Source organism: Lotus japonicus, chromosome 1 (genome assembly GCF_012489685.1).
Source record: "Lotus japonicus ecotype B-129 chromosome 1, LjGifu_v1.2".
Lineage (NCBI taxonomy): Eukaryota > Viridiplantae > Streptophyta > Magnoliopsida > Fabales > Fabaceae > Lotus > Lotus japonicus.
The window spans coordinates 77,692,780-77,708,322 of NC_080041.1; the positions used below are offsets into that span (position 1 = coordinate 77,692,780).

Here is a 15,543-nt window from a genome sequence, read left to right on the forward strand (position 1 = left end):
GCATAACATTTCCTGCCTAATTACAATCCAAAGTTAAATCAACCAAACAAACTAACACAACAATTAGGAAAATCTTTCTGACAAAACCACAAATATGAATCATAGATTGTGCAAGCTTCTTCTCCTCATCCTTTCCTAGTCAACAATATGGTAACATTGACAAATTTAGTTTTCTCCTTAGACATCCTATCAGCCAAGATTTCTTGGTAGCGACTAAAAACCTTTTCAATGATAGCTTCACCAAAGTGATTAACCAGCAAAGGTTCAGCCACTGCCCTCATGCACTGAGCAACATTGTATCCACTATCACTCAGTGATTCATTCATTTCAGACTCAAATTCAAAAACATTGCATTCATCCATAGCGTTCCAATTCACTTCTGACACCTCCAAGCGATTAATGGCGAATGATCCTTCTTTAAGAACTTCCCATTTCACTTCTAATGGAGATGGAGTATATTGAGGGATGTTGAAAGTAGTCACTTGGTCTTCCTTTATAATCCCCTATAGCATATAAAATGTGATTCAGATTAATCTTGTCAATTTTTTTTCTATATTTAAAGGACATTCGTATCTAATATACTACGAGCTAGTGTGTTTAAAAATTTTCTTTTTTTGTATACTATTTACTTTGATTATAACAAAATGTTCTATCTTCAAACAAAATTGATAAGCACTCAAAATTAACTCAGAACTTTAATATTCAAATTGCCTAAAAGTATGTTTCATTTTCAAATTAAAAGTGGAATTTATATGAAAAATAATTAAGCATATCATAAGAATAATTCTAAATAAAAGAATATGAACTCAGAGCCTACATATTTTGATACTCTAAACTAATCAAATTTTAAAAATGTGGGAAAACAGTTTTGTATTGAGATTAATTTTGTGTAAAAAATATATGCATTCTCAACCAAACAGATTTAAAAGGTATCAGTCAACATCAATCAATATATATTAGAAAAGAATAACTTCCATCAAACCAATTTGATGAGGTGTTACTCCCAGATTACTTCTCATTTGAGCTTCTCTTCTGTTGACACGTGTCGCACCTTAATTACTAAATAAAATCTTGACATATTTTATTTCAAAATCAAATTAATCTTGACCTATTTTGATTAAAAATCAAATCATCCAAAATTTTTAAAAAATTCTACGTGTCATTCCATTAAATAGTTCTCTTCTGTTGTGTTATTTTATCTAGAAAACGAATTTTAAAAGATTTGTCATAATTATCTAAGATTTACCTAGATTACTCCTTACTAAATTTATTTCCAAAACAAATCTTGAAACCGTTTTCACTGTCTCTTTAAATTAGGAAAAGTCTCAAGCCTAATTTACTACATATTTACAGGAATCCCGTGATTTCCCCCTCTATTCTTTCTCATAATCAACAATATAAAAATAAAATATGTAGTGTTGAAATTATAATTCATTAAAATTTTAAAAGATTTTCCCTAATTATCTAAGACACTACATCAGTCATCTCCTCCTCTATATATCAATCTATATTAGAAAATAATTAAATAACTTCTCTTCTGTTGACACGTGTTCCCTAATTCCAAAACAAATCTTGAAACCGAATTTTAAAAGATTTACCCTAACTATCTAAGATTTAAACGAACACGCATAATCACATTCATGATTAATTGATGTATCAAATACAATAGACATATTCCCCGTGCGTTGCCCTAATTATCTAAGATTGAAACGAACACGCATAATCACATTCAAGATTCATTGATGAATCAAATACAATAGACATATTTTATGTGCAACGCACGGGAAAAAACACTATTTCTACATCAATTAATTAAATTGAACAAAAAAATTATTTGTTGCACGTCTTGAAAATTTGATTGCTAACAGTGTAAAAAAATATTTACATTGCCTGTGCGTGTACATTTTTCTCTTTTTATTTAATTTAATTTATTGATGTGAAACTTCTTTAAAATCTTACTTGTTGACAGTGTAATTTTTTTCCTAACTATTAGTGCATCACCTCACTCTTTTAAACACATTCTAGCAAACTTCAACCTGATTGGGTTAATTTTTTAAAAGTCATCACATGTTTTAATAAGTGGTAAGAGCTAGGGTCATAAGGATTGAGTGAGATGAATTGTGAAGGGTCCGGGTTCGAACCCGGAGTAGAGATTAATTTACTAACATTTGTTTATAAAAAAATATGTTTTAATAAGTACATAAGTATCTTGACTATTTTATGAATAGATAAATCGGGGAATGTCTATGAAAATGTGTTTAAAAAAGTGTGTTTCTAGTACTCCTCAACTCATAATAAAATTATTTAAAATTTATTATGTGTTCTAGAATTTCAATTTATGGCTATACTACAAAAAAATACAACTTCCGAAATACAATAAATTTTTACTTTCAAAATGGAATGCAAAGTTTGATTGCAATGATTGTAGGAAGGAAATCAACGACCGAAGTAAATCCATATCCAATTAATTGGAATCTACCTGCATGACCATATCATTGAGAGCTTTAGCCATAAGTTCCCAAATGTAGCAACACTCCTTGCTACATGGATTGTCACTCTTTCTTCCCAAAAATGTTAGAACCATGCGACCCCCTTCAACTAGTTCCTCTGCACGACACTTGAGAAAAACAGAGAAATCTCTTTGAAACTGCTCGTAGTAAGCCTTTACAACATTTGAGGGGCTTGTTCTCGATATGTATATATTGTCTTTATTGTTCTCTGCTCCTTCAGGAACCTAATTAATAAAACAACAATTATTTATTCTATTATTAATTGGGAATTTTGGGGATGTATGTTGTGAAAATGGTATGAACAAATTATGATGGCGCGCTAGATTTAAGATTGAATGGTTAAGATAAAATAAGTCACCTGATATTTTTTAGTGAACATCTCACACATAATTAATTTTTAATCACGATATTCATGATTAGATCTAACAGTATTCACAAAAAAACATGTAATAGTCACGATTTATTCATATTACTCTTATATAATAGCATATTTTTTCATAAGATACATGCCCGAGAATTCCTCTATATAGATTAGACATACCTTAGATAGCCATTGGAGGCTGTAAGAAGAATGGACAAAATTTAGACTTTGATTAGGAAAAACTCTGCCATAGAAAGAACCAGGAACCCCATAGAAGTAGCATGGACCCATTATGTCCGATTCCATTTCATCACTTAGTTTCTCTTTGAAGCTGTCAAGGGACTTAAAGATGTTGTTGAAATCATTTCCAGGAAGGTCATTCAAAAACACCTTGTACTCTGGAGATTTACGGTTCAGCTCTCGGCAAAGCTTTTCCACAACCTTGATAATTTCTGAAACCACAAACAGAGTGTTTGGTCCTGAAGAACAACCCATGTCTGCAATTGCAAGGCTTCTTGGGAATGTGGTGCAATAAAGGCTGGTTATGGCTTCTTCTCTTATAGGCTTTGTTAAAGAAATCACCTTTTGCTGTATGACCAATGACATCAAATTAAGTCAGAATAATTACTTAATAAGTGCTATAAGTGTTATCATAATTGGTCCATGAAAGAATTAGTTTTTGATAAAATTCATTATGATAAATATGAGTTAAGAGTAAAATAATTTATTTTGAATGGCTTCCTCTAGTGTCAACCACATGTTTGGGTGGTGTATTAGTATATCGCTTGTAGCTTTTAAATACAAAATTTGTGACCATATGAGATATGGTTTGAAACTTAAGAAATAGTTATAAAATAATTATCAATTAGTTGTTAAATAATTATGAATATGTTATTCTCACAACTAATTCACAACTATTTATGGCGGTATTTGCATAAACCACCCGAACATGTGATGGACGCAAGAGAGCATCATCTTACAATTGACATGTACACACAAAAGTTAGAATTTGTAATTTTATCCATAATTGATTTGGAGGTAGAATCAATTGTGAAAGTGGAAAATCAATTCTAACACTTGCAAATATTATGAAATCAAACATGCTCTAATACATGTTGATTTTACTTTAATAATTTGCTAACCACATTACCATCAAATAAGTGATTATGGGTAATATGGTTATAAACACAAAAACATTACTCCAATACCTGAACTAAAGAGTTGTTTGCATAGCTTGCTTCTCCAACTCCTCCATTCATGTGTAGAACCTGTGTAACTTCCATTCTCATTATTGTATTGTATTTGCTCCACTCTTTCTCTGGCTTTTTTGCTTCTATGCATTTAATCATAACCCATATATATAGATGTGACATATACCTAGTACTTGTGGACCAGAAAAAAAATATATTTATTAAAAAAGATATTCCATGTTCTCCTTTTTTTCATGCTTTCATCTAAAAAAACATTTTTCGCGGTTACGTGAAATAAGGGACCGGAAATAAGTAACCTGAAATAAGTAATGGTTTGACTTGTTGTTGAACAAAAGAAGAAATAGTGATACACTCATTTTTCTCTATTATTTTGCTTTCAGCTCCTCTATTTTGCACCACCAGAGTTGATCCTTGCACCTCCCACACCAATCTACATGTCTCTTAGTTCTTATCACTTGAGCCATCATTCGGAGATTGATCATTTTCTTTTTTTAATCACATCTTTCATTTGTTCTTTTAGCTATGTTTAATAGCAGGGGTGTACCGCACTGATCATTTTCAATTCTAACATTTCGCTTTCAATAGATAAAATTGCTAATTCATTCAATCTATCAGTATCTTGTAACATTGTTGGCTTTAGATATGATTGAAGCAATTTTAATTTTGAAAAACTTCTTTCAGGCAACCGGTTGTCAATCAAATTCTATAGGCTGTATATATATACATTTGGAAATCTAAAGTTTTCATACAACTCAATACTTCTATCGGGTACTAAAGTAATTTCAATTATAAACATACATCAAAACCATCAATGTCAGAGTATTTCATTAAACTTTAAAAACTTTTCAAGATTAATACACTATTTTTTCACTTCATCATCACCTAATGCTTTAATTTTTTTTGGAATCAAATAAAAACTAAAAATAGCCTCATATTGTAAAAATTGTTCAAATCATGTCTCAATAAATTTAATTGATTGATATAATATTATATGTATAAAATATACTCAACACTCAATTATTTTTTGATAAATAGGTACTAATTTTTTTTAAATGTTGGAGCTAAGGCACATGCCTTAGTGGCCTTGCAATATGCACGGCCTTAGTTGTGTATGGTTGTTGTTCGTTAGGTTGATGGTGTTTTGAGCACCATGGAGTGTAGGAGTGGTGGGGGCTTGGGCGGTGGGTATGATGGTTATGTGTGAGGGCTTTGATGTTGCTGGTCTAGAATTATGAGAGCGTGGTAGTGTTGTGTATATATGCTTTTGCTGCACTGCATCCTACTGTGTTGCTGTGGAGAGATGGAAGAAGAGAGATATAGCAAGAAAGGAGAGTGAAAATAAAAATGTGATATATGATTTAATTGATAACGAAAAGAGAAATAGATAAAAAGGGAGATGAAGGTGTGTATATATCAAAACTTGTGTTTTTTTACTTTCTCTGTTTGTCTTTGCTGTTTCTGGTCTCTTTTGTATTTTTTTTATAAGCAATGATCTCATTAAAAGGCACAAGGGGTGCCACCCAATTACAAAGAAAAACAAAAGAAAAGGTAACAAATGTAAAAAAGGAAGAGAATAATCACATAGAGTGATTTATGGAAATCTTTAATATACACAAGTAAAAACTTGTGCAAGATTACACAAGCTACTTTTTACCTGTTATTACAGGTTAACCGGTTTATTTAATAAAAAAAATTGAAATACTTATTTTCTTAATTAAACATTTATCCTTTAATCTTCACAAATTCCTAAAACACATTCTTTCTCTCTCACATGTTCATATTTTCTCTCTATAGATCTTCCATTTCACTAGTTTATCCCTTGGAGCTGAATTACTCAACCGATTCCCAGAAAATTTCACATCCCAACCATCAACCATCAAGATTTTTCGGAACACAAACATCGAATAGAAATTGGCCTAGAACACCTCGTCGATTTTTTGTTTTGCCCACCGCCAACCACCACTCCGCCGTCTACCATTTTTTCTCCACAGGTACCTTCATACCCTAAATCAAAACAAAAGAAAAAAGAATCCAGGTGCTCCAAAAATTTAGCACCACTGAAAGAAACCCAAATACCATTCTAGAGAAAATTGATATTTGGAAGCCAAATTCACAATGTTGAGTTGTTGAGACATCTGAAAAATCTGGTCTCCGTCTATATCCTGCGAGAACTCTTCTTCTCTACAACTAATCTACATGGACACCACAACAAATCTGTGAAGACATTGGGGGTGTGGTGGCTGATCATACCCACGCTGAGGAGAAACCAAGAAGTCGCCGGAAATGATGGAGGTTCCACGAGTTCGGCAAAGACGAAGCCCCAACGGCCGGCAACGAAGGTGGGAGAGCGGAGATCGAGATCGGTTCCGGCGGGGTGGAAGGCGGATGAAGTGGTGAGGAGGGTGGCGCTAGGGTTTTGGCTGCGGTAGGAGTGGTTCTGGGTTGCGGTGGGGATGGGGTGAGGTTGGGTGTGGGTTCGGTGGGGTTGGGGGTCGTCGGAAGTAGATCTGTGAATTGAGAGGGAAGAGTTGGCCACAGTAAGTTAGGGATGAGGATGAACCCAGATCTGATTAAACTAAATCTTTCATTAATTAATTTACTACTATTAAATGTTTTTTTGAATTATTTTTTTAATAAAAATCTGGTTAACATATAATCTATTCTATATAATCTATTCTATTCTATATTCTATTCTATTCTATATATAGATATAGATATATAGATACAATTCAGAAGTCTTTATAAGACAAAATTGTCCGACGTGTCCCCTTCCTATGCAAGCTCAATTGTGTTGCTCAATAAACTTGGATTGAACACGTGGTTTCATGGAATTGTTTCGCGGAAAAAATGGATGAAGTTCCATGGCTCCGTATGTGGATGTATGCATATATGTATTCGGATGTATGGGGAAGTTTTCATTTTATCTTCATTTGTAAGATTTGTAAGACTAGATGTCTAGATGCATGCAACTTGAGTAACACGTGTATAGAGAAATAATGGGATATCTGACATGTTGGACTTAATAACAATTGACCAAAGGATATTACTGACATGAGTTTGTGAATCTTTAAGTCTGTTGTTGAATATATGCACATGAGATGGCCGTAAAAGTCAATGGGTCATTGAATAGATATGCAGGTAAAATGTTTAAATAATAGTTCCATGACTTTGAAGTCTTGATGTTTAGAGATTATAGAATGGGAATGAGAATTATTATCGTGCATTCTTCCACCACCGCCCCTTTGCCCAATTGTCTTCCAGCACCGCCCCTTCGCCCAATTGCCTATGTGCAGTCCCCCTATTCTCTAATGCATATTTCATTGATGTTTTTTTAGGATCATCTGAAGGCTTTCAGATTCTCCCCATTCACCACCCTCCCAAAAACCTATAAACCTCCTCTCTTTTTTTCTCTCCTTTTCTTCTTTTATTGCTCTTTTGCGTTTTATCTTCAGTGGAAACAATGGGTGTGTAATGGATGCCGTTGATTTTTGTCCGCCACCGTGTAAGGTGGAGAAGGTGGCGGTGCGGTCTCTGAACAAGCTCCCGTTTGGGCTTCCGGTTCTGCCCCTCCGCTCGAAGTTCCTCACAAAACACAGTTTTTTTTTTGTAATTTTGTGCATGTAGATTATAATCGTTAATTAGACATCAACTGTTGTGATTCGGGTAAAGCTGCAAAGTCTAATGCTGAAGTCTGATCAGATGCAGATGTGGAGCAAATATAACCTAAATCATGTGTTTATCTGTGAGCACATGTATGATCCTGCTACTGGGTCACTCAGGAAGGTATTTTATCCTTTGCCCCTTTGAGTACGTTTATAATGCGCTTGTGAGTCCATCCTTATTTATTTCTCCATTTGATTGATTGTTCCCAGCTGATATCAAAGTAACATACTCAAAGTGGATGCTACTTCTTCCTTAAGAAAAGAGAAGAAAGAGAAGTGTAAGATCTTCTTCAACCATTTTATTATTCTTCTTCGTTTTCATAGATCATAACAAGAGAGAGTGGGATAGGTTTGAAGACGGAAGACTATGATTCGCATTGATGCAACGTCTGATAGCAAAGATGAAGAGAGAAAAGTAAAGAAGGAGCCTTTTGAGACAAATCAGATCTACAACCGTGGGAGATTCCGTTTCAGTGGGAATGGAGAGTGGTCTGATATGGGCTTATTGATTAGTTGGGCTTATCAGCCTAATGTAAATATGGGTCACGCAACCCATGGTCCGGGCGGACCGAAACTCAATCTATAAATATCAGACACCACCCAAGCGGTGGGGATCTAATTTTTCAGGCATTTTTCTAGTTTCGTTCATTCTCTATCGCTCTCAAACTGGTTAGCCCTTGCTCGATAGTTCCATACCGGAACATTGGCGCCGTCTGTGGGGACTCTGTAAAACAAATCCCCACTACCACGAACAAGAGGCTATGTGATTTCTACTCCTGAGAGAGGAGGGCGAACGAAATTGAAGGGGAAGCCATGCAATCAATTTATGTAAAAATGTCAGTTTCAAAAGATGGTTGCATAGAACATCAGAAACAGATTGAGGAAACGTGAAGAAGCAGAGAAGAGAAAACGGCGACAAGGGAGAAAAGTTTCGGATCGATGCCAGGACGTGAACGGAGGCGGCGAAACTCCTTGGTGCTCGCGGGCGATGCGTTTTGTGGGCGGTGGAAGGGATGAACAAAGTGGTTCGCCTTTACCATCGTCCATGCTCTTTTTCTTTCAATCCTTTTTCAATGTTGCAGTTCCCAAACTTCACAAAGGACAGAGGTCAAGTGGATTGAAGGTTGGAGGATCACAATTTGGGCTTGAAAATCAAGATGGAGAACGCCCCTGTTTCCGGACCTGATTCAAAACCGTCAACAAATCCCAATTCATACGATTTTGGAAATGCACAACCGCCACGTAGAAGATTGAAGCCATCATTTTGAGTTGCAACCGTCCATTCAATTTCAACTGTCACGCCCAGAATTTAAATGCTCATTTTGTCTCAACTGCAAGGGGAGTTTGCAACCGCTCATGCTTTCTCAACCGCCACTCTGGGTCGAAATCGTCCATGTTCGTCCATGAGTTCAATCAAACCAAATTGATTCAGGACCATTCAAGCACAATCCTTGTTCCTTCAAATATTTCTTCTACTTTCTGTTTCAGTTTTGTTTCCATTAGATTTGTGCTCCGATTATCAATGGTTTGAAATTAATTCCATCATTCTTTTCTTTGTGTTTGATACGAGAAAGAGAGGAGCATGGTGGATTAAGAAGAAGGAGCATATAAGTTGGAACACACCAACTGTTCGACGAAATGCTTCAGCAAAACTTTGCATCTTCGAATGCCATAATGTGCTTGTCAACTCCGTCATCATGTACCAGGATTTCAACATTGCACACAAAGTGTTTGATCAAATGCCACAATGAGATGTTGTTTCATTGGTGAGGATGAACTATGCAATTTGGTGCATAGGAGCAAGTCTTAAGGGCTGGAGTGAGAGGGCAGTACAATTTCCATTCTACTAGTTGATTTTTTAATTTTACCTCTTACTTTCTTATCATGTGGTTCTTCGTTCATAAGCATGCCTGCATTCTGTTTGATGAAGTGCTTAACTGACATTCATTTTACCTTCAATTCATCACATGAGAGTTCTGATCTGGGATATGATTTTCTCGATTTTAATTTGTTTTAATCCTTTAACTACTACATGGGAATTTAAACGCTCTTGAGTTTTATGGTGACTGTTTAACGTTCGTAACTCCTTGCCTTGCCTGCAATCTGGTTTATCCCTCGCTCATTTGATTAGTTTAGATTTGAACCTGCACTTATTTGCATCTGAACATGAAACTTGGTAGTTAATTTCCTAATTAAAGGTGTTTGATTGTATAACTGTTCTTTCTCATGTGATTTGGTTATTACGAAGGATAAGGTGTTGAGTTTTGAAATGTGTATCAAGTATAACCATATGTTCTGGTGCTGGTTCTCAATTTCCTTGATGTGGCTCTATACGTGTTGTCACTTATCATATTCCAAATGCTGGTTTTTATCATAGTGATTTGGTGCACGCTTGCACCTGAGGTAATTTGTTAATGATCTCTTGTCTAAAACATGTGGACCATCATACAACTCTGGAATTTAGTTTACTGCAACTAATTAATTTATCTAGCTCCTCTTGTCTGTATCATTTTTATGTTCATTTTCCCCAAAGCATATGTTGATTTGGTGATGAACTACTTGTTTGTATAAATCTGTATGTTAGAACAAAGGGGACAGCCCTGCATTATAAATAATGAAACGAAACTGTCTTTCTAAAAGAGTAAATGTGTGTTGCCCCACTGTGCTTTGTAAATTATTTTATAAAACAGATATTTAGTATTCAAACCAAGGGTAGGGAAATGGATACCTTCTGTTTTTTCACATGTACGTAATAATTCTGGTTTGAGTCTTGTTTTATGTTATCATAAGTTTCTAGTTTATTCTGACTAAGCCTTGCCATCTGTTCTTAATTCTCACCACTTTCATCAGTTTAATTATGTATACTTGGATACCTTAGTCAATTAACTGTCTTCATGATCATATTCAAATCTCTGCATAATTACTTTAATTTGTAATGCACATGCAATTCCTTAGCTGAACATGTGAAAAGCTACAGTAGGCGGTCTCGTGTGAGACTCAACTTTAGGGATGCACATTTTGATATACATGCTCATTCTTGGTATATATATATATTTTCTCATTTCATCAACATGCCTTTTACACCTTCTATTGTATAAAGTTTAAAGTTCAGGAAAGGTATGTGCACATGGCCAACTCACTGGAAAGGGAAGTGACGGTGAAGAGGATGGTAAAGAAAAAGTAAAAGGCACTGGGAGAGTGTTTAGAGTCTGAAGATGAAGAACCAATTTTCCGCCACACCAATTATTTGATGGAATGGAGGATGATGAAGATGCATCCTAGGAGAGGGCATGCGAACAAAAAATGGCTGGTCTTGAATAGCACAAAATCTGGAACTGAGACAAAATTCTGGTTTGACAAATCTTTCTTTTAATTCTATTTAATATCCTATCTGCATAATCTGCATGCTGCCTGCACAAAGAATAGTGATTTTCTTTGATAACTATTCGAACTCCAGTGGAATATACTCTTGCATAGTTAATTCTTAATTTGTTTTGATGGTAAATCCTTAATTGATTATTTGAGAAACAGTCTCCTAGCTTTAATAAGAAGTACCTTTGGAAAGTGTCTAATTGCAGTGGATGTTTTATATCACTATATGAATTTGAACTGTTTGAGCTATAAAATAATGAGCTTTAATTTTGATGAATGGATGCTCTTTACTTGAATTCAAAGTTGATTCTAAAGTTAATGCTTTCTATGTTATTAAGTATCAATTTGTCTTTGTTGTGAGTTGCTCTGCTATATTCTTGAATTAAACATGAAAAATTGGTCCTTCAAATTGAGATTTTGCCTGCTAATCCTGAAAGCTTGATTACTTGAACTTGTGATGCAAGAGATTGAAATTTATGTTGAAAATCAATCTATACTCGGTTACTTCCACATTGATGTTGGATCTGATTGCATTTTGGGGTCCATGAGTTTCAATTTGTACTTTGAAGAGATCTCCAAATGCCTACCATATATTTGATAAATTCTCTATGTGAGTTCAAAAGAAGTTCAAGAAAGTATAACGTTGCTGTTTGGAAAAAAGTTACCCTGAGTTCTTGACTTTGTGTTGGTTATCAAGTGTTTCTGATGCTATGCCTTATATTATTTGGCCAACTTTCATTTTAAACTGCCATTTTACTTAGAAAACCTTAGGTTTGGGTGTTGTGTGCTTGAGTTATCATAAGCTATAAAATTTCTCCTACAATTAAACGCTGTTTTGATGATAATTTGCTTGCTTACCAGACTATATGTATGTAATGATGTGGAACTTTAATCATACTATTTTCATAGAAAATAAGCATTTGGTTATTACATGATTCTTAAATGGAATTAAGGTTTTTCTTTTAAAGTCAGAGTGCAGTATGGTTAATAGGCTTGCATATACATTTTGGAAGAGTCTTCATCATATGTCTTGTGAAGTATCTATAACTATCAAATTTTATGTGCTTAATAGGTTCAAGGGTACCAGAAATTGGGTATTGGCTAACAAATATGATAAGATTTCACTTTTTTTTTTTTTTGCCTCATTGTATCTATATAAGATTTCACTTTTTAGTTATCCTGTCATGATTTTTGCTTAAAGCAACATGGATTTTGGTTTTGGTTTTGTGAAGCTTGAAGCTTTGAACCTTGGATGAATGTTCATTGAATTGATGGTGGAATGATTCTGATTTAGATAAACTAGCTTAGGCTGATCATAAGAAGTGTTCCATTGTGTTTTTGCTGCTTAGTTTAGTAATTGAGAAGACTCATTCATAATACTGAGAAAACTCATTTCTTTAAGGTTTTGGATTTTGAATATTGTTCCTGTACAATTTGCATGTTTGTGCGCTTCTTACATATTTTGATTTTGTCAATGTTATATTATATTTTATCTCATGCTAACAAGGTGATGAGTTGACAGGTGATGAGTTGACTAAAAACAGTCAAAGCATAAAACATTAAGTACAGAAAAAGAAAGGAGCAACAGGTATGCACTCTTTTCTCTACCCCAGGCGGGAGAGTTTTTAACGAGGCATAACCTTTTAAAAATGTTCAAGGGCGTATGCACTCTTTTCTCTACCCCAGGCGGGAGAGTTTTAACGAGGCATAACCTTTTTAAAGTGATCAAGGGCGTATCATTTTACTTATTTCTTTTACCCATAGCGGAAACTTATCAACTAAGGTCTATCAATTGGGCGACGTCAGACAATTGAGAAAAGAGTAAGTCTCTTAAAACAAGAGCATTCGACCACGAATTCATAAGCACAGTCTTAAATTGGATTTAAGCTTGTCCAAACTAAGCACAAGTCTCCACGCGAGCATACTAATGAAATCAAATATCGTGACTTTGATTTCCATGAATAACTATGTCAAAAATGAAAATTTGACTAAGTTATATACACGAAGGCCTTATGATTCCAAAGTAGTTGATTAAGTTTAAACTTTATAAAATTTTGAGATTCACTCAAGAGTATTTTACTATATACAGTAAAATAAGAAAGCGATGTGCTTGAATAATGATGAAGGCGGATCAATTCCGATGAAAAGTAAAGAAACACATAATGATTCTGATGGAAAGTTCATCTTACAAAAAATACACTACACTGAGCATAGATGAATGTGCAAGCGATATGAAGTAAGTGTGTTCCATGTTATTGATTTACATTTAAGTCTTCAACTTTTATTTTGTTCAAGTTTCAAATTATTGTGCATTATTACTTGTGGTATTATGAGAGCAGGTTGTAATCATGGTTTAGGGGAAGAGAAAATTATTCATGATAATGACAGTGAGGCTGTGATTGATGCGAAGAGGTGATTTTGGTCAACTTGCACACGCTACACAAAGATCAAGAAGTAACAGCAAAAGTTGAAATGACAAAGGAATGACTACTTAGCTTTTATGCCTTTTAAATTTTGATTTTGGAGCCTGTGTGCCCATTATTTCCTTTGCACATTTTGGGCGTGTCAATTACTTGTTAGTCTTTGTGTAGTGTTGGGTGAGTTGATTACTTGTGGGCTCGAAAAAAGACACACTTCGTCTTAAAGCTTTTAAGACTCGGTGTCTTGTGGGCTTGTGGTCTGATATGGGCTTATTGATTAGTTGGGCTTATCAGCCTAATGTAAATATGGGTCACGCAACCCATGGTCCGGGCGGACCGAAACTCAATCTATAAATATCAGACACCACCCAAGCGGTGGGGATCTAATTTTTCAGGCATTTTTCTAGTTTCGTTCATTCTCTATCGCTCTCAAACTGGTTAGCCCTTGCTCGATAGTTCCATAGCGGAACAGAGAGGATCTATGTCGGTGGAAAGGTTATCTCTCAACCATTTCTTTTCTGGGTATTATATTTGTTTCAAGTTTCAAATTTTACACATGCAGTTTCAATTTCTCTTTTTGAGACGATGGGGTTGGTGAACACAATTTGCAGTATCTAGCTAATTTCGCTTTTATTATATTGCTTTTTTTAGCTGCATTGGGGTCTATCTGATTGTCAGTTGGATTTGTTAATTTCATTTCTCCTTTCCTTCCTTGCAAATCTTATTTTTCTCATTTATTTACAGTCCAATGTGCAGATGGTCTTAATGTGTGACGGGTTGCAGGAAGGGAAGTTGGTTGTGCAGAGACGGAGGTTTGGGACCTGATCAAATGGGATGCAATCAATGGCAAGTGTTGTAAGTGTGATTTTTTATTTTATTTTACTTATTTGATTTGAGTTTTGTTGGATCTAGAGCTTGATTATTTTCTCTTGCTGTGTTTATCTACTTCTTCCTTTGTACTGTGGTCACCTAACATGTTGTGTCCTGCTGCTGTCTACAACCATGTGATCACTGATCTATCTTTATAAGATATGAACATGCTGTAGCTGGAGCTATTGATGGATGAAAACAAAATCTGTATAATAAAATATAAAACATGTTGAGTAATGAATTTGTTAATTGTCGTTTCTAAACATTCTCCTAACATTTTTATGTTAATTGTTTGTGTTTGATGCAATTTTTCCTATATTGTTGGAGTGGAGAGATGATCCTGAGGCCATTCTTGATAAGCATACATGGGATTTATCTCCAAATCTGGCTGCAGAAGCAGCACCAGATCAGCTTTGGAAAATAACGGCAATATAAGTGGCAGGAAACATCATGGTGTAGGCTACAAGAATCACATAAACCTCGATGCTTTATATGTCATGTATTCCCACTTTTAACTAAGCTCTCTGATTCTCTATGTTAGTAAGTGACTTAAATTAACCAAAGCATTTATTGATCAAGGTGTGTTAGCATTTATTCTTATGGCTTACAAAAAAAAATTGTATTGCTCGATGAGTATGTTAAATTGGAAATATTCTTTGACCAAGTGGCATAGTCTAACTTATACACGATTGTCTTTGCTTAATAACTAAGCATTGTAGATTTTCTATATAGAAATTTCTAATTAGAATTTTAAGGGCTTAACATGTTTATGAAGTTTCATGTTTATGTTGCTTTGCATATATGTCTCTGTTGGTGTGTATCGGTCGCTCTTGATTGGTGTATGGTTTTATCAAACTGAAACTTTTTCCAATCAAAATTCTTCTGTGCACAATTAGTAAATAGCTTGGCGAATTAATGTTACTAAATTAAGAAACTAGGAAACAAACTTTGTTATAAAATGTGTTGCACTATTATGTGTTGCAGTATAAAATGTGTTGCACTATGATGTGGTGAATCACATAATTTTATTTGTTAGAGGTGTAGAACTGCTGCCACATCAGTTCTATATACTGCCACATCAGTTCTATTTACAGTTCATGAAATAGAGCCAAAACAATGTGATTCTGAAGTTGAACT

The 15,543-nt window shown here is 34.7% G+C and overlaps 1 protein-coding gene and 1 long non-coding RNA gene across 3 annotated transcripts; one reads left to right on the plus strand and one right to left on the minus strand.

The window, feature by feature from the left end:
• Positions 1–116: 116 nt before the first annotated feature.
• Positions 117–4,336, minus strand: LOC130714294 (S-adenosyl-L-methionine:benzoic acid/salicylic acid carboxyl methyltransferase 3-like). Its single transcript, XM_057564201.1, has 4 exons — positions 4,080–4,336; positions 3,052–3,459; positions 2,480–2,734; positions 117–503 (listed from the first exon to the last, which is right to left on the minus strand). Exons 1-4 carry the CDS (start codon positions 4,242–4,244, stop codon positions 126–128), a joined length of 1,206 nt encoding a protein of 401 aa, XP_057420184.1. The 5' UTR covers positions 4,245–4,336; the 3' UTR covers positions 117–125.
• Positions 4,337–7,186: 2,850 nt separating this feature from the next.
• On the plus strand, positions 7,187–14,984 carry LOC130714312 (uncharacterized). Of its 2 annotated transcripts, XR_009011245.1 has the most exons (3): positions 7,187–7,865; positions 7,955–8,022; positions 8,094–14,984. It is a non-coding gene; the product is annotated as an uncharacterized LOC130714312 (long non-coding RNA). The 2 variants fall into 2 exon arrangements; XR_009011239.1 differs by having other exon boundaries at positions 7,955–14,984.
• Positions 14,985–15,543: the final 559 nt, after the last annotated feature.

Coding starts and splice junctions, on each gene's coding strand:
- LOC130714294 (XM_057564201.1), bottom strand. CDS start 4,244: ATGTCACATCTATATATATGGGTTATGATTAAATGCATAGAAGCAAAA. Junction 2,735..3,051: donor GCCTCCAATGGCTATCTAAG/GTATGTCTAATC, acceptor TTTATTAATTAG/GTTCCTGAAGGAGCAGAGAA. Junction 504..2,479: donor TCAATGATATGGTCATGCAG/GTAGATTCCAAT, acceptor TATATGCTATAG/GGGATTATAAAGGAAGACCA.